Here is a 25,645-nt window from a genome sequence, read left to right on the forward strand (position 1 = left end):
TGCGGGTTTACCCCCTGCGTTCTGGCTGAATCCGTTCTCGCTGAATTCTCTCAGCGGCACGACCTCTCGCACCGCTGCGCGCTCTACCCAGGGCATTGTACTGGGTGTATGCGCGTCTTTCGTATGCGCTAAGAGGTAGAAAAATTAAAGGAAGTTCCCAACAACACACCTATCTCATTTCTCCTCCGTCTCTGCCGCAGATCTCGTACAGAGACGGAGGTCGTCTCTGTACAGAGGCGGAAAAGTGAGGCCGTCTGACACCGGGTTTGAGCTTTAATTTTATTAAAAAGAGTGTCCAATCATGTGCTTCCCCATCACAACTCAAGCAACCATCGTTCATGAATCATGCATAAATTTAACCTCAGCAAAGAATATGTCTTTGAAGTAATAAAGGGTGTGGTTAATCGCATTTCACTTGTCTCTTATTTCACTTTTTGTAGAGCCACGTGTGTGAATTCAAGTGATGTCACATGGGTAATCGTTGTGTGTGTCGTTTACAGCTTCGCTTCCAACCACCTTCACAGGGTGGACTGACGCGCATTTTTTTACCTGCAATACAAAGGTGTTCTCTATTAGACTCAAAATGCCTCAATATTGGGGCTCCGCGCCTTCATCTCAGGACTTTTTCGGCATACGCTGTTCTTAGCAGTCAAACATTGTACAGTTTTCTTTTTCTTTGAAATGCGCCGATGAGAACCAGATATACAGGTGTCATACTTGACCATAATCCTTCAACAGGAGGCCACACATTTGGGACGGTCGATCGAATGGATAATTGCAAATATTCTGCAACTCCACCGTGACCCCCTATTCATCACAAAAAATATTTCTGTTGACGAGGACATGCGTTCTAAGGCAGCTCCTTTAGTTCTGCTTTACCGCGTTGCATTAGATTTACCAATACATGCGCGCAACAATGAAATGTCGGCTAATGACCTTGCCGAGCGTACACTTTGACTCAAAATTCCAACCTGTGCTGGGGCAGCATGCAATGAACCTTGACGTTCTGCATTGCGCTGTGCCGCAGCACCCGAAGTTTTGAGGCACTTTACTGTCATTCGCCGAAGTCGCTTTGTTGGCGGCGTAGATTGATAACTATAAGGCATTGTGGTGAAGCTCGACCCCGATATAGCTCCAGAGTGTACATTGGCTTTGGTGGTGAAGAGCGGTGTCATGTGTTTTTGAGGTAGTAATAACAAAACACTGGTTAAGTGTGTTTTCGGGGATCCTGCCTCTCTCTAGAAGCGTGTGTTGGAAATGTAAAAAGTACAAAAACATTTACTACCTGATAAGAAATTCGTTTTTCGTTAGAAAGAAAGCTTGGAACAACAACAGTGCTATTTTAGCGGGAAAACTGGGTATAACGTTGTTGCAATGCAATTAAACCACGTCAAAACAGGAAACTTGGGACACGGAAAACTACAGCCGTGCTTATATACTGACGGAAACATTTCTCCGAAGTTCGGTTCTGTCAAAATGTCGTTACTGCACCGAAAACACATTTCTCTACCCGCACTCTTAGCTCACTAGATAAGGCGTTGGGATAGTAGGATCGAAGTGGAAGGCTTCCTTCACAGACACAGCGGTCATTTTCCTGGTGGAGACGAAAAACAAAAACGGTCTCTTTAGGCTACCATTAAGCGTCTCAGGGTTGTCTTAATTTGTTTACAGCCCAGCCTAAAACTTAACCAACAGAAAGAGCGCCGTCGCATACTTCGCAAAGAGAACCAGGATGTTTTAGCGACCAGGTATTACATGGGCCAGGAACACAAAATAAAAGTTTAATTCATTAAATATTCTGCTTCGTCCCAATAAAAATCACACCAATTTATGTGCAAACTTCAAACAAGTAGTCTAGACACAAAGAAGATGAAGCAGTGGTGAACCCCCTGCCGCTTTCTGGCGAGGTCTCCATGACGTCACCCAATCTTGTTAGCGAGATTGGCTGCCGCTGAGCAAAGCCACCGCCAACAAACATCACTCGGCTATTGTAGTGGGGCCTCTAGTTACGAGTGGTCATATCACTTGAATGCTGACGGGCAGTTAACATACTGATAACTATGTTTCTAGTTTGTCCCCGTATTGCGTTACTGCTGACGTCTCTAAACGACAAATTTGAACGTTTCCAGTATTTTTGTGTTTTTGTATTGTTAAAACATCTTTCGTAGCTGCAATACACCCTAAAAAATGTCCGTGGATCTGCTTTACTCAAATACACCTGAATGACAAATCGCGGCGTCGGCGGGAGCAAATTTGGCAAACAAAGAGGAGCGACATAAGATTTCACCCAAAAATAGTGTATGCACTATGACTTCGCGCAATGAAAATCGTCACGCATGAATTAGGCGAGGCCCAAGAGCAGACCACATTTTTCGAGTTAAACCTTATGCTCAGCGTCGTCATTGGCCTATTTTACCACTTGCATATGTGGTAATATGCAATGTCTTCTTTGTGATATGTCTTCTTTGTGAACGATGGTAAGCAGACTCACGGACATATTTCTGGGTGAAGGGGGAAGAAAAGGATTCAATGACCTAGCACGTGCAATTTCTTGGTGGCAGGAAAGAGGTAGAGAAGGTCAGGCTTGCCGTAACAGGTATAAAGGTGTGACTGTGATCGAGTGCCATCTGCAGCTTTGTTCTAGGTACGTAAAAAGGTTTCAGACGTATGAAATGGAATCTCAGCTTAACTATTGATTCTATTTCCTCCATTCCGCTGGAAACCTATCGCCCATAAGTTTTAATGCAATCTTGGCAACTGGATCACCAAAAACGCAAGTTTTATAAATTTATCTTCACCCACGGCTGAAGTATTTCGAATATTTTAACCCGATTGCGATCATTCCTTAGTTCATACCTTAGCAAACGAATTTTTCGAACGGCAAACATCGAAACATTAATCGTAACATGCCTCTTTCATCTTGCGAATTTTAATGAAGGCTGCTGTTCTAATTTTACGAAATAAAATCGTATTTCACCCGCATAATTTGTTTCAGGTACAGGAGTGCAATTTGAAATTCGTTTTGTGTGTTTCACACGGCGAAGCTATACGTGAGCTTTAAGGCGCGTCTAATTGAAGGCTACGGATTTATTTAGACCTCGTGGGGACCATTACCGCGCGGCGAAATCTCCACACACAGACGTTTTTGACACGCCCTCATCCAAAAAAGCAAGAGTTTCACTTTAAAAATGTGCCACTTTTTGAGGAGCATTATAAACAAAATAAAAGAACTATGTGCTTCCCACCTTTAGGCGGCATTTCAGTTCGAGAGACTTCCATTTAGCAGGAGTCCACTGCACTCTTTACTTTGATCGAGAAACTCATTTGTACGAAGCGAAGCCCACTTACCTTCAGATTATTAAGTGCCTTCAATGTAAAGGCGATTCATTTTTGTAATGGAGCCAAACAAGGTACATAGGGCCACACCCCTGTACGCATTGGCTGTATTAAGTAAGAGGGCTTTAGATGGAGAAAAACTTCATCCTCTGTGGAGAGTAGGGTATCTTGGGAGCGGAAGATATATCGTTCCGCTGGGGCCCTGCAGAGCATCCTCTGCCAGCCCAGACCCGGATACCCAGCTCAATCTGGTGACCCAAGTAACGGCCGCCAGCTGAAACCAAGGAATCCCGGACTAGGAATGCCTTCACGGGGCGAGGCCCATACATCAGCCTCTGCTCGACAAATACAACTATTTCTCTCTCTCTCTCTCTCTCTCTCTCTCTCTCTCTCTCTCTCTCTCTCTCTCTCTCTCTCTCTATATCTATCTATCTATCTATCTATCTATCTATCTATCTATCTATCTATCTATCTATCTATCTATCTATCTATCTATCTATCTATCTATCTATCTATCTATCTATCTATCTATCTCTCCTTCTTTCTTTCTTTCTGAGAAAATGCTATTTATAGTTAACAAATCCTGGTTATTCTCATCAAGGATTCAATTTTCCTTCAGATAGATATGCAAATGTTGACTAAGCCTATAAACATAGCAAACTACATACATTAAAGCAATAGTGTCAGGCAGTGGACAGCTTGAACAAAATTATCGAAAGCCTCTTTGAAGGTATAAACTACTTGAGAATCTGGGCACAGATTTGCGTGCAAGAGAAGTGGAAGTCACTAACAAGTCCATTTTTGGAAGTACAGTAGAGTGGGAGACCAGAAAAACTGAGGTGCCCTTTCTTCGTCGAGCAAGTGAGCGCAGACGAAAAAAAAAATTATTCTCTACCATTGAAGTATCCGCGAATCACCGCGAGTGACCATAAATTCCAAATGGCACCTCTACTAAATCACACCACAGCTAGACAGGAAAGTGATTGGTCTGATATCGATCACCGTGCACCGTAAACGCTCAAATCCGACCACGCTTAGTGTCCTGATTTTATAGCGACTGTCTTAGGCCGGAAGGCCATCATGAGGAAGCTACCTGCGAAAAAAATGCGGTCTAGCCTCAAGCTATATGTGCGCGCTTTCTCTTTTCCGTGCGTACGTTTTCCTTCAAGTCGCCATAGGCGTCCTCGCGAATTTGATACAAGGCAGAGGGCTCACACTTAGTGAGGGTGTAACAAACACTCTCCGATTACGCCGGCGCCCCTTGCCCCACAGTCGAAGCGCAGCCAAAGTAGCCGGCCTGATGCGCGTGCCGCGTCTCCCTCCCCCCTCCGGCGCACCATGCCAGGGCTGCCTTACTCCTTCATCTCTGTTTACAGCGCGTACGCGACCAAGTGTACGGATTGCACGCACCCTCGGTCACGCTCTCTCAAAAGAGCAGCGCGCGTGCCACTAACGACGCTCTCTGGCAAACGGTACAAAAAGATCGGAAGCGCTTCAAACACAGTCATATCACTACCCAACCGGCATCTCGTAGGCACGACAGTCAGGCGTCAAAAATGATTTCCGCGTTGACAGCGTCGAGGAATTTCGACCGGACCCCGGGCCTCTTTTACTGGACGCTGGGCACCATAGCATCGGCGATCACAGCGCTCGTTCTGGTTCAACTGGCGCGTAGTTTGTTCGAATGGCTACGCATGTGGTGGTACTTGCGCGAAGTGCCAAAGCCCAAGCCGAAGCTGTCGTTCACACTGCTCATCGACCTGTACAAGCAGCTATCCGCTATGGGCCCAAACATCGACATTAAAGTCAGTGAGTACACTTCCATTCCGAAACTGTCTCTGCTTTGTGAAAATGCCAGCTGACAAATTTTGAGCTCACTGCTTGCCAAAGGCAGGCGGCGAGCTCAAGACCTTACAGCTTTATCAACAGCTGAGCTCAAAATCGTTTCACGGCACGTCTGCATATTTAGGAAACGCAAAGTGATGAGGTAACAACAATGACTTTTTTGCCAACGCAACGAGAATTTTAATGCCCCTGTACTGCGCTTATCCTTACCTATGTGCGATCGAGTTTATACATCGTAGTTTCTGTTTTTTTTCCTCAGACATGCAGTTTACTTCCAAATTTAGCGACAGAAGGCGGTCGAGAGGATTGAAGAATTTCTGAAATCTTATCCTGGTGCGTGAAATTATTGAACTGTACTGTACATTACCACCACCGAAATTGCTCCTTTATTATTTTTTTCCGACTCCTCCACGCCTTTAAATGATGCGGCGTGTGGATCCCGAACAGCTAAATTATAATTTCCATGAAAAACGGCGGCCAGCATTGACATTTTTTCATAGAATTTATAACGTCAAAATTCTCGCTGTCAACAGGGACCAACAAAAAGTAACAGGTATCGCATCAAGGAGACTACAATGAGGCAACATTAGGTGCATAAAGCTTATGCTCAGCTGGACACGTCATGTTTACTTTGCCTTTACTAGGCAAGAGGCTAATCCATGCGTATACGATTGGGAATCAACAGTAGAAAATATCGAGCCTATTCTAAGATGCGCTACGTTCGTGCGGCACGTGTGCGTGCTGTACCTGCTATATGCATTTATTTAAATGTCTGGCCCTGCAGTCTATGCTGTGTCTTTCATTTTCTCATAACCTTTTAGGCAAATCAGACATAAGCCCCGTGATGATGCTAGCTCATCGGACCCCGCATTTCTGCCACACACGCACGAAGAGGAAACATTCCTGTTAATGACTTGGTTAATGACTTGGCAGTAAGGCACTATGAGAACCCGCAAGTCCTCTAAAAATATTGTACGCACCTAAGTGATAGCAAACCGCTTCATTTAGGATACCATATTATTATGCTTCACTCTCTTTTCATTCGCAGTTTCTGATCTATATTCGGAGAAGGTCAGGATAATGACGAGTCTTATGACAGCCTTTTCATGGGAAGTCTATGATGAAGTAGTAAATAAACGCAGATTCACCGAACGTTCTTGTAGCTTCTTTGTTTTTGTTTCGCTTGATTATTCGCTGTTAACAGAAAAATAAGAACGTATGAGTGGTACTTCAAGACATTCAGAGGTTACTCCAAAATAGAGACCACCTTCAAAAAAGGAACTTTTGCATAACGGATTGTTTTTGTGCGCAGATTAAATGTTATTTAGTCTGCGACAAAACCAAGGGATGCCAGTCTGTCCATTTGTGCAATGCAAATACGTGTATGAACTTCAGCGTACCACCACTGGATACGAGGAACGTTTTCAAATCAACCCCGTGGGAATGCTTTAAATGGTGCAGCGAAATGAATGACAAAATTCTGCAACCAATCATCAAATCTGGACAGTGACAAGGCTCGCTTAAAATTTATTCTCTCTAAGCGGAATACCCCACGGAAAAATCATCGCTGCATTCTTTTGTTGTTGTTGTTGTTGGGAAATCGCACGCCTTTCATCGTATTCACTCTTTGGCTACAGCGATTAGCTACTCGGATGCGTCCTGTCAAAGCAGACCTACGAAAGGGACTTTGATTAAAACTATAGGCATGCAAAACACCATTAACGGGCAAAACAAAACCCTCAGGGAGGGGTGGAGAGTGGGGAGTGGGGAGTGGGAAGCGGGAAGGGCGGAGTGTATTAAGACGGCGCTACTTGGGTGGCAACAGAGGCCTTACCGGTATGGTGGAAGCCCAACACAAAGTTCGTTCTCACGTTATAAAGTGAGAACGAACTTCGTGAACTTGTACAACAGGTTGTAAGCGCGCTACACAGTAGAGCCGCAAAACCAGAGGCGTCTGCCCTATGGAAGGGTGCTGAAACATCAAACAGGTGGAACACCTCGGGGGCACCCACTGCTTTGCATGGGCGATAGCAGCAAGACCGTTTTATTTTTGTTTTTGTTAGAAAAGCTTTATTAGCCTAACTGGGCCAATTTCGCGTGAACAAGCTCATTCGGTGAAGCCGAGTTCGGGAAACCTCATAGGTGAAGCCTCCAGCTTCCCGGTTTATAATTTGCTTGAGAAAATCTCGATTCGCAGCACAGCGATGGGGAGACGCGGGAATGCGATGGCCCGACTGTAGGCCTAACGTAACGCATCGGGTTTAAAAATAGTCAACCTGTACGTGAAACTCGATGTACAATGAGCATAACTTTCTTTGACACGCAGTAAAGCTGTGCTTGTAATTTGAATTACGTCAAGCCTTTAGGACGTGAGGCCGAACGTCCCCCTGTTGAGGTCTGACGCCGTCAGCCGGTGCCCATTGAAAATACAGATTGCACACAGCTGTGGGTACCGGTTGAAGTCCCAAGGCATGACAGCGAAACTTTAGGCCTAAGTTCCGTCCCATAGCTGACTCTTGATGCGGTTATTCAAGCACAATGTTGCACAGCCGCAGAGTAGCCCATACCAGCAGTAGTGTATTAAACAGTGCCGTATAAATAGGAATGTGTGCCTCTGCAGTTTTGTAGCTACAAACGCTGCCGCCCATGGCACATGCTGGAGCATGAAACAGGCGATCAATGAACCCATAAATGAATTACTTAAACGCAAGCACGTCGATGATCGACCACAAGACATCTGTGCCAGCACAACTGAGTCATGTGCGTGTACTCTGAGGCCTACCAGAGCGTTACATATTCCCTCACAAAGTAGCACGCACCCTCAGTGCGGTATTGGGCAGCGCTTTATGAGCAGGAATATAATCTTCTGATGTACTGCTGTTCATAGCTCTTATTTTTTTTATCTTGAGTAAGTGAGTTTACAGGCCCCAAGTCCTTCACCTATATTATAATCGCGCCACAGTTCTTTTTGTCTAAAACATTTTAAGAAGCCGACATTGTTATGTGCTTTAAAGCCTCAGCCGTTGTAGGTCCGTTCGTAACCAGATAAAGTAACGAGCATTTTATGTCGGTTAATATGGCAGCCGTAAGAGAGGCGGTGTTTGCCAGAAGGAACGAACTCAACGAACGCCGGTACTAAAATTTGGGTGTTCGCCGTTGATTTCTGTCGATGTACACAGCGTACAATGGAGTTTTTTTCTTGTTTCTGAACCCAGAGTCGTTCAAGTACCTGCAGGGCCTGTTCAAGTCGGTGGAAGATCAAGATGTGACGGTTGCCTTCTACGGGCCGTACCCGTTTCTCCTGGCTTCGACACCGCAAGTCGTGGAGGTAAAGCAGGAGGACTAATTCAACGGTGTCCACGCACTCGCAGTTGGTGACATTTACGACGCTATTAGTGGTGTGAAATGTAAACATTCAATGGAAGGAAGCTTGAGCGGTGTCTGGCCTTCTGTCAAGCTCCCACCAAGACATTGTAATATCGTTCGATTCTCATTGGAATCATTTGACAAGATTTCAGTTGGTATCACTTAACCCAGTACGAGCGTTTTGATCTGCTAATGCTACAAAATGCGAGAAATGTACTCGAAGTCCCGACAATTGGACCAGAAAAACCGGAACGAAGCTGGAATGCTGAATTATAGCTTGTCGCCATGAGCACTTCACACGAGCCCACAAGGAGCACAAAATACCTTAGTTAAATGCAAAACCTATCATTGCTAAAGTCCCGGCCGCATGGACGCGAAATCACGAGTTCCCCGATCGTCCGCGACATTGGACGGCACCTCGCTAGCACGCGGAGGGGGCCAGTAGCCGTATGAGACCGGCAAACTAACGCACTAACGAACCAGTCACTGCGTCGATGTGCGTTGCTAGATATTTCTGTCTGCCATCCCTTTCCCCTGCCATCCCCTCACGTTATTTGAGGCCATCCCCTCAAGTTATTTTTGGTCGTTTATGAGCAGTTATTTTCGATTGCGTAATTGCACTTTTCAGCTTTGCCATAGAGAAGCATATTTGTTCTTTATAATGTAAGCGGGCAAATTTTCGAGTAATGCGAAATGTATTTCAAGTCACAACGATCACATCTAATAAACTCAGACAGTATGATAAGCACGAACGAACATGGTACAACTTTCCTGCTGCCTGATTTGGCGTCGTTAACCGGGCTGCTGTTTGCAACTTCTACCGCTATGTTCTTCATCGAACGTCGACATCGACAGCGCTGTCGCCAAATCTTTGCAATTAGCTGACAAAAATCTATAGCAGATCTCCTATTCCCCAAATGCAAGCCAACTTGAACCCGAATAGAAGGTGCGCTTTCGAACAAAAATGGCGTCCGTTGATTTCTCTCAAGGCAGCTGTTTGCCACAAGAGAAAAAAATGGTTTTCTGGAAAACGGAATGAATCGTGACGGACTTAAAACCCGTACGCCGTTGCCCGCTTTGGGATGCTTTCTTTCAGCACCACTTGAACCGTCGTCACCGATATCTGGCGAGACTAGCCATCGGCGCATTGCCCGGGACAGCGCCAATTTTAATGCATTTTGGCGACGCGCGCTGGCGTGCGTAAACACTTGGTGATGGCGACGCGTCAAATCACCGAAAATCCAGTGCTTGTGGTTGGGCCTTCAGAGGAAAACTGCCATCCTTATTAACGCACACGTGCAAGTGGCACATATAACCAAAACAAGCATTTTTCCTGCTCCCGCGGCAAGTTCTCCGTGTGCCTAATTTTTCACGCACCCAGCGAGGTCAGCGCGTGCCGCCTAAGACGTGCCATAGTAGCCTTGATGGAAGGACAGCACGTTCATGTAGCTAGACTTTCCTTTACGGTAACCTTAAGACTAAGTAATCAGTATCGGTGCCTGTATTCATATCTTGTTATTTTGTTTTGACCTGAATGTAACTGTACTACACCGAAAGGCATTCGGAAAGAGGTCTTTACGGGCACAGACCACTTTGTTAAATATTTCCAGCTGCATATATTGAATCTTTTACCTGTCATGTACAAACAGGTCTTGCCAAACTTTGGAAAGGTTTTTTTTTTTTTTTTGCTCCCATTTATTCAACCCAGTTTGGGCGTCTGTACAATTACTGTTAGGGAAACCTCAGCACACGCAGTCGATTAGGCCGTTCAATTATAACAGCCAAATACATCGAGGCCACGCAGAAATCGGTGAGATGTCTCATATACACACCAACCTCAACGTTTAATGTGCAAGTATTCCCATGGTATTTTGCCACAGGAATTTGCACGTTCGCGCATCTGCAACGCGTGATGCGAGGCTCTCCTTGTATAAACATTCTGTATTGTAGGATATTTGTAAAAGGCTTGATGGAGCCACTTGTTTTGATGGAAGACTGTGCATATACATTCCCTTATTTTCCCCCCAAAAATGACTTTCCAGCAATGCATTTGTGTATCATAACGAGGCCGGCTTTAAACGTCCAGGTGTATGCAATCAATTCGATTATACAATCACCTGGCCTTAGTAAAGTTGTATTTGGTGTTCTGGTCTTGTGTATTGCAAATATACCTCATGGCAGGAAAAGAACCTCACAAAAAAGCTTAGGAGGACTTATGACAGGGATTACGACTTATCGATCTCTTTGAGTTACGGCAATGGTTCGCAGACACGTTCGCCACGCGGGAGGGCACGTGCGAGATAGCCGCTAGTACTAATGCATACGACTATAACAATTCCTGCTTAAGTACACACCATGTAAAGCTAGATAAAGCTTTAAAGCTAGAACAGTTTTAAAAATAAATCTAAAACAGATTTGACCAAAAACGTAAGTGTGTTGTATTGGTCCGCCACGACATTCTATGTAGGAACACACGTGTAACAGAAATTAACAAAAAAAAAATTGTGCGCAATAATTTCTGCTAAATTGGGGGTCCAAGCTAGCTCACGATCATTCAGTCGCAGAATTCTTAAAAATCGCCAGAAAAAGCATTCACAGCCATGAGGGTCGGTCGTCCCACTCCTCCCAAATGTAATTTCTCTTCTGGAGAGGAATCGAAACCATTCTTCTCAACTGGGTGAGTGCTGCGGAACCCGCTCTTTACTTACGTTACGTAAATAGAGAGCTTTTCTAGCCTGATTAAATCGACAACAGTCACGATCGACTCCCCATTCAAAAGGAAATGCCGTGTTACCCACTCCACATTAACGCAAAGCGCGTATTGAAGGCAAATGATTTTTTTCTTTGCTACGCTTCAGATCGCGGATATGAGTTGCTTTGTTAGATGGACGAGAGACATGAAAGATCCCGCCTAGGCACTCCACCCATCCTCTCTATAAAATAACACTGCGGCAGATTGGTTGAGGTTACTGCGTGGTAAGGAGGGTCATAATTCAACACAGCTGGGCACGGAGTAATGTGCTCGCAGGACGCAGCGTTGAGGCGGTAATCCCCTCGACTTTTCGATTATGAAAGCAGAAATATCTGTGCGTGTGACCTGAAATTTTTTTTTGTGACTCTTATTGTGGTATCGCTACTATTGTACATAGTACATCCCGGCTAGCCTCTACAAATATTTCGTTGCAAGGCAAACTTTATTAAGCGCGCTACAGTAGAAATGCCTCTAGTCGCTCCTCGATAATGATGTTTTCTTAGGAGGGGAACCCCAGCGTTGTCTTAGCGTGCTTGCATCGGTGTAGGACTCCACGGAAGGCTTGCCCCGATAATCTAATACTACGGGCACGATGCACGCTGAATTTTTTTAAACGGTGCAAATTAGCATTGTCTCCCCCTAGTTACTATTTATGTCAGTAAACCGTCACAAGATTAGCGTTGCTTTCCCCTGAAATTTTTTTAGGCAATAAAGCAATATTTTATGTCATTTTAGTTTCTTCTTTAGCACGAAAGCATAATCTCAACCCACTTGTCGGCTTACGGGTAATGTCTAGTGCGATGCAAAGCGCAGTCAGGCCGTGCGACGCAATCGTTTTTGCTCAAAACTAAAACTCTTGATGCAAAAGGCTTGCCCTTTCAATCGCCTTGCGCGAGTACAGATTCTGCAGGCAGGGTCGGAAGGGCACCCGATGTTCCACCCGTCGGCTGGCAATGAAGCCCACAATACAATTCCGCATGCAGTGGTGTAATAGAACACGTTCAAGCTACACCGCCTGTGCCCCTAACAGCGCCGTAGCTTATTACTGAATTTTTTTCCATGCACCGCATTTGGTTCGCCTCTATTGTGAAGCGGGAGGAAATATTCCGAGCCACTGGGAACTGACTGAATAATTGAAATTCTGTCGAGTCATACAAACTGAAGAAATAACACTATTTACAAACGATGTTGTCATTTTTTTTTTCGTACAGACTATACTCGGAGATACAAAGAACGTGGACAAGGCCTTCTTCTACGACATGATGAAGCCCTGGGTAGGAGGAGGCATATTGACTCTGTGAGTATTACTCGGCATTACCCAATCGTTAGCGGTAGTCATGGGTTGGTGGACATGATGCTAAACGTTTCTTGTGCGTATTATTTTGGAAAAAGTCCGTGTTGTAAGAGTTTCTTAGTAAAAGTTAACGAAGAATGCCTAAGTGAAGCAAGTCTGTCTGATAGTCACCTGTTTCATGTGACGAAAAATTAGATGTAGAATGCGCAAACGAAGTAGATAAGCGAAAAAATATCATAAGGAGAGCGCCAACTGTTCCGCAGCTACCTCATTCTGACGTAGGTGCGCTTCAGTTGCATTCCAGCCTGTTAACTAACTCATCATGAAAAATATCTTGACAGCTATCTGTCCACCGTCGTTTCCCTAGACAACCTCAACCAATTCTGCGACTCGTCGCCAACACTTCTGATTTGTTGTCAAACAACCTTCTTAGACGAGCCGCTTGCGAACCGCTAGAAAACAGGCTTTACTGATTAAGGAGTAGAGGCGAGCGAACATTCCGAAAAATGATACCAAGGCAGAGAGACTGTTGCCCGTAAAAAGACGAGGCGGTGTTTCCGCAGCATACATTTCTATTTAACGTGGTGGGACGTCCAAGACATCCCAGAAAAAAAAAAAGCGCTGAGAGTTTATGCTTCGGAACCACTGGCGCTCGTTCGTATACGTTGGAACGTTTCCAATCGGGGATGTCGTCGTACTAAGCGGGAACAAAACAACTGCTGAAAGGTCATTGTACGCCGTATTAGCTTCACCTTCCGACGAATACTTTATATCAATAAAGCTGCGATATAAGCTTCCGCCGAATGATCTTTCAACCGTCGCTGCATTCTGACTCAAAATCATTTGGAAACATCGCAATGGAATGAATGGATTTCGAAACTCTGCCTCCTTCGTTTATCCGGCAGTACGCTACCAACGACCCTTCAATATGAGGCAAAATTGCGCTGCGCAAACTTCTCAGCGTTACTTTTGCCTTAATAGATTGCGCGCGTCAATACTTTTGTTACGTTTTCATTTCTCACCATCTCTTAGTCAATGCAACTGATTTCTAGTATTCGACTTACACAAACATACGAAAACATTCTGCCGCAACAAATCCCGATGTGGCCGTAACGAATCGCCAATCGATCATGGTTTACATAACACTTCAAGCAAGCGAGAATGCGCTACCGTTAACGGAAGAAAAAGTTTTGGTGCGTGGCCGCCCGTGGCTGCCACCGACGATCATCCGTTTAGCAAGCAGAATGTGGTATAACCTTTGACCTTTGACATTCTATACTTTTGAAGCAGCAGACGATGGGAGAGGCCTTTGCCCTGCAGTGGGCGTAGACAGGCTTACAGTGATGACGATGATGATGTTATGGCATAAGCAGGTATTTGGTAGAACTTCGCAAAAATTGGTTATTTGCTGACACTTTCATACAAGGTACACCTCCCGGCGCAAAATCGAAAGGTTTCGTTCGATGAGGTCGCACTAGTTTGTTCAAAATGCTAAAAAATCGGCAGATGACGTCAGATTATGCTTAGGTACACACAAAAAAGGAAACAAGGAAGTTTCATGTAACTATATAGTTTGAGTGCATTTGCAGGAAGACGTAGAATTTTAATGGTGGTATAAGTAGTTGCCCGATTTCCCGCTAAAGAGCAAAAAATTCATGCTCGCAAAACATGTATGTCATACAAGTAATTTCTACAATGCCGTCAGGTGCTAGGTTCATTGCTTACGGAGGCCAATTGTGTATGTGCTATTCAAGGATTAGTGGAAAAAATGCAAAGTTGAAGCGGGATCAATGGAGTTTCATTGGAGAGATAATGTGCATGTGTACGTGTTTCTTCCGCATCTCTAACACCGGCAGTATCTTGAATTGGCTACTGTGTCTTGATAATGGACAAGGTAGAATAGACCTTATGTCATCTAGGAGGTTTGTTTTCAAATAAAGTAACATAGCATTAACAAAAATGGCAGCATCTCCCCTCCGTGGATGATGGCGAGGGTGCGGAGTACGGGGACTCGAAATGACATCGAAATTGCGCCCCGAGTGACATACTATTTGCGCCCCGACCGTCATTCGACTTGAGCCGTGAGTTTCACCTTGATTATTCCCTAACTGAAACTGCAACTTGCGGCTCAAATCGAATTTCGCTTGATTTTTTCTGGATGGCGGTTTGCGCACGGATGGATGCGGACGGACATTGAGAGGTCCTAACGTACTCCGCACCGTTACAGGCAAGGGAGTAAGCCGTTTGACTCTCGGGTACTAACTCACGGTCGTAGCCCAATGGGTAAGACGACTGACACAAACTCTTTCTGGTCTACCAGACCGGCTCGAATTATGCCGGTGCCTGTGTGAATTTTTGCGATTTTAAATGCTACGCACACGGACGCGGACGGACATTGTGTGGTCCTAAGGTACTCCGCACCTAAAGTAACATGCGTACGAGCCCTGAAGGTGTCTGCTCTGTTTAAAGCTGTTTGGCTCGAATGACACCCTCTCCCTGCTTTACAGTTCTATTCCGGTCCCCTAATAAATTAAAAACAAACTAAAAAGGTTAGGTGAAGGCGCGCACCAGCAAGCTACCGCAAGTATACCAATTTAAAGTAAATGAACTGGGCTCTACTGATTCCTTCTTGTCAACATAAAACTGCTTAAGTTGTATTGACAATGTGCCGGCTTTGACAGTGACACACCCACCGTAAGAAAAGAACCATACTCGGCAATTCTGTGCACTGCGTCAGACTGACCGAACTTTTTCGCTTTTAGTAACTTTAACTCAAGAGCTACACCCCTCTACGTGCATTTCTGCATGCGAGGAAGGCTACTTACATTATGTTTACATTAAAACAAATGCTCGCGTGCGACTGTACCAAAGTCGCTTATTTATCTCCGTCTAATTATACACTTTTTTCGCACACAGAGGCGGTGAGCCCTGGAGAAACCGTCGGAAGGCCATAACGCCGGCTTTCCACTTCCGTATTCTTGATGACTACGTCCCTATTATGAATAAGAGAGGCGAACGGCTGATGAAAAAAGTGGCCAGCATGAACGGCGAGTTCTTCAACGTGCTCCCCATTTCTCGGGCGGCCACCCTCGGTGTCCTCTTCGGTAAGTGGAATGGAAGCGAACGCCATTCTGTACATCTATCTCAAGAGTCTTGAAGGAAGGCTACGGACTTACTGGCGCATTTATGATTTACCTCATATGCCCCCTTCCGCCCGCCGATGTCCGGGTCCGATCGTGACGGTTCGACCCGTCCTCCTGGTTTAGGCATGAGAAGGATTCATTAGTGCATCTTTATAAAAGCGTGAGCATCTCGTCCCTCTTTCTCTTGATATTGAGACTCGGCACGATGCGCACGCCTTACACCAGTTTTCTGTTTCGGCGCCGTGCACTGACTGCACACTCCGTTCTACAGAGTTTGCATGTGGTGGCGGGAGTCGCGGAATCGGCAGAGATGCCGCACAGGCAGGTGCACGCGGCGCTTCGACTTAAGAGTCACCCTGCGAGCGTCGGCACCGTTGTGAGGGCAGCTCTTTCCTTTGTCCAAGGCATCTGTCTAACCACGCTTTCTCCTCTCTTCGTTCTGTAAGCTTTTATTGCTCGCTCTGTTGACAGATCGATGCCCCTCGCTGAAGCCACGCGGAAATTTTGCCGACGGGCCCCATTTATGATCGCGCAATGAAAAAAAGAAGAGAGTAAAAATGTAAATGAAAGGCAGAGTGATAACCAGCTTGGAGACCAGTTTACTATCCTGCGCGTGGAGAAGCGTAAATGACGAAATTGAATAAGCAGGAAAAACGAAGGCGAAAAGTAAAAACATAACCGAAAAACACGCGCAGCATTAGTGGGCTTGAAGATCAAGCGTAACGAGCGCCACTACAGCCTTATCGTAAAGTCCGTAGTTAGGAGACGAGCGCCTTTGTCGTATTTGGCTCTGATGGCGGACGAGTCGTGTTGGCCAGCACCTTCTCCCCGAGAACGGCCCAAATATTCGAGGGTGAACAGAGTTAATAAGGGTTGTCCTCAACGCGATAATGCAATAAAACAAGATGCACTTACATAAAAAATTGGCGCAGCATGCACTAGTGGTGCAAGGCTGCAAAAACAGCAGAGCTGGCGGCCCCTCTCCATTCATGAAGACGCGTTTGCTGCATCATCATCATCATCATCATCATCATCATCATCATCATCATCATCATCATCGTCATCGTCATCCCACTAGGTCCACTGCAGGACGAAAGCCTTTCCAATCGACCTCCAACCCCTCCTGTCCGTCCCGCGCTGCTCGAGTCCATTCTTTGCCTCTGAATTTCCTTATTTCGCCCTTCCTTAGAGTAATCGGCCTTCTCTTTTTCTAGACCCGCCTCTGGGTGTCCACTCTGTCACCCTGGTAGTCCACCGATTGCCATTTCTCCTAATGACGTGGCCTGCCCAAGTCCATTGATTTTTCTTTATTTGAACTAGGAAATCTAGTTTGTTCTCTTATCCAGGACTCTCGTTTCCTGTCTCAAAGTGCTAGCCCGATCATTACTCGTTCCATTACCCTTTGAGCCGATCTAAGTTTTCTTTCAAGTTGCTTAGTACGACACCAAGTTTCCGCTCATATGTCATCACCTGACAATTATTTCTGAACTTGCCGTTGAAAGTTCTCCATGATTGGCAAGCCCGGATCGTTTCGTCCGCAGGTTTCCACATCTTTCCCAAAGTGTACCGCGCTAGCTCTCGCTAGAACCCTCGGCCAAGTCCGAAGCCAACACCAGCGCTCGAACCCGAAGGAAATGCCATGCGCCCGAAATGCGATGATAGCTCAATCGGATAGACGCCGCATTTTCATAACGCGAGGGGCCCAGGTTCGGTTCAGTCCACGGGAAGCGTTTCTTTTTTCCTTTCCAATTGGCTGCACATATTATTGTTTCCCGCCGCTGTCAACCAGTAAGGTTTCGGTCTTTGAGGTGTCCCAGTGGTTAGGTTGCAGGCTTTACGTCGTAAAGGTCTTGAAGTTGACTACCGGGACCTCCCTGACCACTTTTTTTTCCCTTGAGGTTTCAAGGTTTGTGGTTACGACGGACGGATTTGTATCGGCCAAAACCGCTGTGCTGTAAAAATGTAGGTTGGCCGGTGGGCCGCAGATTTTGCCCGGAGCCCCTGTCACAAGGACTGTCATGTGGGATTAAGCGATTGTAAATGCCGGCCTCATCCAGAAAAGACAAAAAAGCTTATTTCAGGGGAGATACAATAGAAGGAGACTCAAAAAATGCAGGTCGAGGGTGCTAATACGAGCGTTCGTAAATTCTTGTGTACTCGTTTCACACTGGAGCATGATATTGGCTTACAGTGGCTTCATGACATAGTGATGTGCATAAGCATGTGAAGTGCGCCACATAATGTGTCACAGGACCTGGACATCTACTGTACACAGCTACTGAACGAACGAATTCCATTAAATATAATGTACTCTGCTGGGCTTCCTTTTGTACTTGCTAGGAATTTCAAGAAAGATAATTATGGTTAAGTTATCTTGCTACAGACTTTGCGCACTAGAAATTATCGATGTTCTTAGCATAATGTGCAAGTAATGTAACCTTTTTTTAAGCGCTGAAAGAATAAATAGTCGCCTCTGACACGTCTTCTGGCTTCCAGGGTTGAAAATACTACTACAAAATCTCAACCACGTCATAATTCAACGCAAGTGCCAAAATAGGCTTTACTGCTGCAGTAGCTTGCCGTGGTTTTCGCACTCAACTTTGCTTCAGAGTACACGTTTTCCTACTTTTCTATGCCGTGGGGCTTTCAGCTGAGCTTAAAATTATTTTAAAAAACCTTGCGTTCAATATTTCAATCGTGAATTTTTATGGTGAGGGCATAATGTATTCCCGGACAGTCTTCAAATTTATTTATCTACTTAGACTTCCTGCCCTCTCTTTTGGCCGGATGTTTTCACCCGAACTTTTGACTTCTCCCCCCTCTTCAGCTTTCCCAACCTTCAGAAAACCTTTAATAGCAACTTATTTTGCTCAATGAACCGGTAAATAACCACTGCTTTAGGTAAACCCTAAATATACGAATCAACTGGCCAGACGAAAAGCTGTGGCGCCTTCGGAATTCGCTACAATTTCATGTTTTGTCGGGGCATGTATACACTTTTAACACCTTTCAGGAGTCCTTTTTTGTATTTCTAATGTGGCTGATATTACCAATATTACGAAACACATACATACGCCAAGCAGTACAATTTCAGCAGATCACGCTGTTACAACCCGAAACAAGAAATCCCGATTTGAGGTCACTTTCACGCAAGCGGGGTTGTGAAAACAAGCTTTTTATTGTTTTTACTTTTCTTTTCCGCTCCGCAGAAACCTCGATGGGCATCGACTATGACGAAGACGAAATTGAGCGAGTAGGATACCTCCACATTCACGATGCGTAAGCGCCCATATATTTTCGTCTGTCGTTCGGCAACAGTAATGCTTGATGATTAACATGGTTTTGCTCTCTCATTTCAGAATTTCCGACTCCGTTGTGAATCGTGTTGCCAACTTTCACCACTGGTTTGACAGCCTCTATGCCTTCAGCAGCGAGTACAAGGAAATGAAGAGGAACGTGGAAAAAGCGAGGGCGTTTATCGATACTGTAAGCTTTTACGAGTCATTCACCGTTTCGCAGATAAATCTTACCCCGAAATTCCTGCCATGTTGTTCTTGTGCTACGGTAGTTTATACAAGTTTGATGGTTCCAGCTTGCTCAATCTCACGCGGAACCATGTATTAGGACACTATATAAGTAATTTCCTGCAATTGGGTGACAATGCGTATATTTATGAGCGCTTCCTTCAACGGAGTCGTTTAATCACGGCGATCGTGCACGCCATTTGGATAGTTGCCAACAACTGCATCGGAAAGAGCCGGTACTTAAGACAAGTGGGAGAATTATACGTAATCCTTTTTCGACGACAAGGCTCATGAAAAGTAAACTTGACTAGGATTTGTTATTGGGAATGACGGCCTATCTGCACCTCTCCTACATCTTTCCCTAATAGAATAAGTAACCCATATCCGCTATGAGAAATCATTTACCTCCGCCTTCAGGCACAGGTGACAGGTCACTGGAAGCCTTACTGCTGACAAAGAGCAGTAACCACCTGGAACACCCAGTGATGAAGCGACGTGCTGCCAACAGCTCATAACGTTGCTCTTCTTGTCCGATGTGCTGGGGTTTTTAATGAGATAACGCTCCGATACACATAACAAACTTGTTCATTGGTTTTGTTCGTTTTGGACCTTGAGAGGAGTATACTATGCGGGGTAAAAATCACAGGCGTTATCGATCCTCTTAGAAATTGCATACATTGTGTATGTTGCATAATGGTACCAGTTGAATGCGCCTGAATTGCACTCCTGATTTTTAAGTTCACATTTCTGGGCTTCAGGAAGCAAAATTGTCGAAGGGCTGAGGCCAAGCGCATGCTTTGTGATTGAAATATGTACATTTTGACGACAACATTTTATAGCCCAATGTCCACGAGTCTGCTCCCCCAAATGCATACAGAAAGCCAGGTACTGTGACCAAATGGCCAAATTGGCTTGTGATGACACCCAGTATACGACTTGACTGGAAAAGTGTTGTTGCTGATGTGACATCGTGCAACGCAAGCTTCGCGATCTGCACTGCGCGGTGACACACCGCATATCGCGTTGTTTGAGTAAATCATATACTGGGCATTTTAATTTGCCAAATTTGTTCCCGCGGACGCCAAAATTGGTCATTCAGGTGCATTGTGACAAAAAAGATCCACGGGCATATTTTGGCCTATAGTCGCCCAAGCAACTTTTTTCAAAAACGGGTACTCTATTTTCAGATACTGCAGAAGAGACTGGCGGACTACAGGAAAGGTGTTAGGGATCCAGTTTCGAGTAATGCATTCCTCGAAATCCTTCTGAGAATGTGTGTCGACGAGGGCAAAATTAGCGAGATTGACCTCCGTGACGAGTGCCTGTCTACGCTCATTGGGGTAAGCTATGCAACGGCCCGCTTCTGTAATCGAACAGGATTTGCTGCACTATGTAGGCTTGTGTATTTTGTTTCACTAAGGAGACACAGCTGGTGTATTGCGCACGTCTTAGATATATGGAATCAAATTGGTTAATGATGCATCCTGGGCCTTGAGATACCGCAGAGATGTATCGCGAGGAAGCGTTGTTTGATGCGCAGAAATAATAAAAAAAAAAAAAAACTAGGCGCGGTGGTGGCTAAATTTAAGCAAATTTCTTAAGAAAAGTTTTAATTTATTTTGAAAAAGCTATAAAAACAAAACGCGGACGAAGCACATCCCACGGAATAACAAATTTGCCTTAAACCGGCATAAATGAAGAAAAGTATACCAGCTATATCAGGCGAACTCCGCAAAACCGTACGCTAAACTATGCAACTATTTTTGTTTGCCATAAAGGCTGACAGAAAGGCAGCAGAAACCCGGGGGAGTTGGTTCCAAAACATGCGTCATAAGATTTAGGATTCTACGTGCTGCGACTTCGCGAAGATCCTCTTCAATCAAATCACCCACGGGCGAAAAAATTCCTCTTGTCAACACCATAAACAAGAAGAATTCAAGAAGGCCGAATTTAATAACTTCAATTTGCCTCACGCTGTTCCCGAATCGCTACTTTGAATGATACACTCTAAAACGTTTTGTGGGTCGGGTTCGAAGGCCGTGAATTACCATGCACTGAAATAAAATACGAAGGTAGGCCAATTAACAACCCTTCCTCCCTCAAAAAACATTTTTATTCCTGGCTCTTACATATGGACATGAAAGGGAGATATTTTCACTGCGTGAAGTCACATCTAAGATCACAATTTGAGTCATATCATTTTTATGACATCATCATGTGTTAAATTTGCTCCCGTGCACGTAGCGATGGTTGTACAAGTCTGTTCAAAAACGTACCCGCAGGAATGTTATAGAATGTATTACAAGCTACGTTTAGGGTAAAAACTGTAGACGTCTAAATAGCGACGTAAATGTTTAATCGGCCACAAATTGTTTCGGAACCAAACGTTGCCGTTTTGCTAACGAGTTCGCCGTCTAAGTCACATCATATTTTGTACATAGAAGCTATTTCACTACCATAAAAGCTCTATAAAAATTGTAGAAACAGGGCAGAAAACAAAGCAAGAAAAGGTCGATGTGTCGTTCCACGAGCTGCCCGCGTTTTAGCGTACAGTTTCTCTTGAATTCCGCTTATATTCCTGGCCTTGACGTTTATCACTGTCATGCCCAGGGGTTCGACACGACTGCTACCAACATCGCGCATACCCTCTACCTGCTCGGCCACCACCCAGAAATCCAGGCAAAGGTCCACGACGAAATCGACTTGGTCTGCGGGGACGACTGGGACAAGCCGCTCACGGCTGAGGATTTGAAGAATCTCACGTACATGGAGTGTGTACTGAAGGTGTGTGACTCTACCGTCCCTGCAAACTACAGTACTCTTAGCCCTTGGCCCTGCGTGCCAATGATAGTCAGTAGAAGTAAAGTGCTTGTTAACTGCAATATCTCCCAAAGCATGGTTATTCGGTTCTTCAAACCGTTCGTTGTGGCACTGCACGATAAAAAATGGAAGCTGCAGCGTGCTCTTTGGGGCAGTGTACGTAAATGAAGGAAGCCTCTCTAGCCTCAGAATTCGCACTCCTGTTCGGACAGGTGATTTCGGTCAGTTTTTTGCCCTTTACCCGGGTGCTGCCGGAAATGACCAACCTCCCCGCTTTGGCGGCTCGCGCCGTCGGAAGTCAACTGTGGAGTGCCTGCGCCACTGTGTTAAATTTGGATTACTGCATAACCGGAGCTATATGCAGGTATTCTAGGTTAAGTTAAGTGGCTTCGCAGGAACCACCTTTTGCACCAGGGCTGGGTGTGTCGATAGCAGAGCTGTTTTATTGTGGTGCTCGAAGCATTGACGCAGTTCTGTAATTCTATCTCGTCCTCTCGGAGTGATTGCATACGCAAGGTGAGAGCCGACCGTGCCCAACGGCTTCGCTCGCTCGAACCGGTGGCGGGCATATTTGCAGCATGATTTGTATTTGGAGAGTCCCTCCAAGATTACTGGGACAGCAAAGCGTACTACATCCTATGCACGTCCATTTTCTGGAGCTACTTTATGGTCCCTGTAAAAAATGCAAACCCTTGAACTCAAATTACCGCCGCAATAAATGGCGTATTCTACTTTATAAATAACGTAGCCGCCCCTTTCATAATCTGTTATGCTTTCGGTGCCTAACTTAACTCTTAATATATCGGTTACGAATGGGGACTTAAGCGTGTTTAAGGTGTTCTCAAATAAATGCTTTTAGTTCGTAAATGTGGCATAGTTTCCTCTAGCTGCTATGTTAGACATGTCCGTTATCTAGAACGGCCAATGCAGGTGAATAAAAATTTCGTATATTTATATGATGTTATGTTAAATTACATTTTGAAAATTATATAACGTCCGTAAACCCGTATAAATAATGGCTTGGGAGACAATTACGAGAAAGCCTTTAAGAGTGTACCAACCATTTTGCTCCTTCTTTTCTTTCTCTAGGAATCGATGAGGCTCTATCCTCCAGCACCAGTTATAGGGCGCACAGTGACGAGAGACATTCAAATCGGTAAGGGCTTTTTATTTGTTTGCTGCTGCACCCATGTGCATTCCTTTTTTTGTCAGAAAGGCATTCACATCTCCGATTCAAATGCTTCAGCCCCAAATAGTCAAGATCACATTCTTGACCCTGAACACGTGCTATCGCCACCTTCTTTAGGTAGCACTCCTTGCTCGTTAACTGCAGAAACATAAGCCACATTTTCAACTTGCAGAGTTAACGCATCTAACTGCAAAAAGTGAAGCAATACCTTTGAAAGAAAGTGGGGCAAGGAGTGTCCAGAGAGAAACAAACTCGCGGTCACTGTCTCGCGGAAGCGGAGGCGATGCCAGGGGATGGCGTCGAATTGCTATCATCATCATCGTGATATTCACGTCCGCTGCAGGATGGAGACCTCCCCATTGACTCCCAACTGCCCATATCCCATACCGTTCAATTCCCTTCATTGTCATGAAATTATTTTAGAACGCAAAGGAAAGCATAAGGGAATATCTCGACCTATTTTAGTATTGCGAATAGTTAAAAGTAACCTATTTTACTTCAGGTTCGAAAAGAAAGTGGAGGAAATATTGGCTGCTTATATGCTCACTTCGCTGCTAAAGAATATGCCGTCGAAAGGGAACAATCTCCTGCATCTACACACATGCCTCTTTTCTCTTTCCCGCCCACCTGTCACACGCTCTTCCCCTCCCGTTTTAATCTTACCACGATAAACACGGTGGAGATTTGTTGAAGTTAGACCAATTTTACCGCGGTCCACTGCTCGCGCACCATTTAATGGAACCTTTCATTATTGTTGGACTTCTTGGATTGCCAACGCGAGCCTAGGGTCGTGCGCGTGCGCTTTTTGTATTTTGGGGTCAAAACATTGTTTTCAATGCGGATTTTTCTATTACCTCTCGCGAAAACCCTTCTGCCATGTATTTTTAATTACGGCATAGTTGAGGCAAAACATCAATACATATGTTATCGTAGTTATAACCGATTCTCTTTATATAGACTACAGGCCATAAGGAAATTAAACAATCTAAGGACCTTGATCGTTATAACCCCTATAGCGTTATATTGGGTATCATTACAAGTGGATTACACTATTCGCACATTCTGCTAGTTATCTGAAAGTTGTACTCGATAACATGGCAATTCCAAGGTATCTCTGCAGCGGTGGGAGCGAAGGTAAGTCATTGGTTTTAGGCATTATGTAGCGCAATCATTAAGAAAATTTAAGACCAATGATTTTCCTACACCAATCCACGGTGAGGATTGAATGTTCGATGCCACTGAAAGATGATTTAACACAGTTTTCTTTATCCATCTCAGGGAAGTACACCATTCCTCGGGGCACCATGGCTATCGTGGCTCTCTACTTCCTCCAGAGGCACCCCAGGTTTTTCGAAAATCCTGACGCCTTCATACCCGAACGATTTCTGGAGACTAAAAAGATGCCCACCTACGCTTTTACCCCCTTCTCTGCCGGGCCTAGAAACTGTCTCGGTGAGTGACCGCTCAGCGCTGCCCTTGCGTTCGCCTGAGTAACACGCAGGAATTCTCAAAGCCGCATTCATAGCGGACCACGTTTATGTCATGGCCCATAAAGGTTTTCTCGGTTCCTAACTACGTAACGTAGATCTGGTCACAATGGTGAACGATGGTCACTCTCACTTGAACGTGAGAGAGGACATCGCCTTCTTGCACCATTTATTGTGAAGACCTGGTAGAACTGGTGGGAATCACAAATCTTGTTAAACCGTTGAACAGCACAACAAGAGAAAGGTTTCTCAAGCTCAAATATTAAGTTAGTTTCTCCTTAGTTAGCTGGATGTGGCTGTTCCTTTAGGATGCCAGCTATCCTGTGAGCGGTTGTTGTAGTAATAGCAGAAGTAGTAGTAGTAGTAGTAGTAGTAGTAGTAGTAGTAGTGAAGACTTTTATGTGGGCTAAGTTGTAGTCTGCTACTACAATAAACAGAAACCAAGCCAACAGTAGTACTCAAACTCGCAGACTTGATCCTGGGGAGCAGAATTGGAAATAAACGCAATTAGCAGGTACCACTGCGCCTTTTATTTCCGGCACAAGCGGGTGTTTGACAATGTGTTGTTTTTTCGTTCTTTCAGGCCAGAAGTTCTCCATGAGGGAAGCCAAGATTCTCATGACGCACGTTTTGCGCCGCTTCGAAGTCACCTCTAAAATTCCGATGGAAGAGCTTGTAATGACCATCGAGCTAATTTTAAAGCCTATTCAGGGTCTGGAAATCAAACTAATACCGAGGAAGCACCCTTCTGCAAGCTGAGATTGCGGAAACCCTGGGGATGCAAGTGTAACGCGCAGTGCTTCATTTGTACATTTTCATCGACATCTCCACTCTATTCATTGTGTATGTATTCACCTGACGTTCATTAAAATTATTGTTCGTTCCCGTT

At 45.0% G+C, this 25,645-nt stretch overlaps 1 protein-coding gene across 1 annotated transcript; it reads left to right on the forward strand.

Moving 5' to 3' along the window:
* The first annotated feature begins 4,720 nt into the window (after positions 1 to 4,720).
* LOC144151911 (cytochrome P450 4V2-like) lies at positions 4,721 to 25,645 on the forward strand. Its single transcript, XM_077683083.1, has 11 exons — positions 4,721 to 5,145; positions 8,397 to 8,509; positions 12,511 to 12,596; positions 15,510 to 15,697; positions 18,946 to 19,015; positions 19,096 to 19,222; positions 20,448 to 20,600; positions 21,871 to 22,044; positions 23,170 to 23,236; positions 24,548 to 24,721; positions 25,340 to 25,645. The coding sequence occupies exons 1-11, from the start codon at positions 4,893 to 4,895 to the stop codon at positions 25,513 to 25,515; spliced, it is 1,581 nt and encodes a 526-aa protein (XP_077539209.1). The 5' UTR covers positions 4,721 to 4,892; the 3' UTR covers positions 25,516 to 25,645.

Source organism: Haemaphysalis longicornis, unplaced genomic scaffold (genome assembly GCF_048455015.1).
Source record: "Haemaphysalis longicornis isolate Haplotype H1 unplaced genomic scaffold, Haemaphysalis longicornis Haplotype H1 scaffold_1, whole genome shotgun sequence".
NCBI lineage: Eukaryota > Metazoa > Arthropoda > Arachnida > Ixodida > Ixodidae > Haemaphysalis > Haemaphysalis longicornis.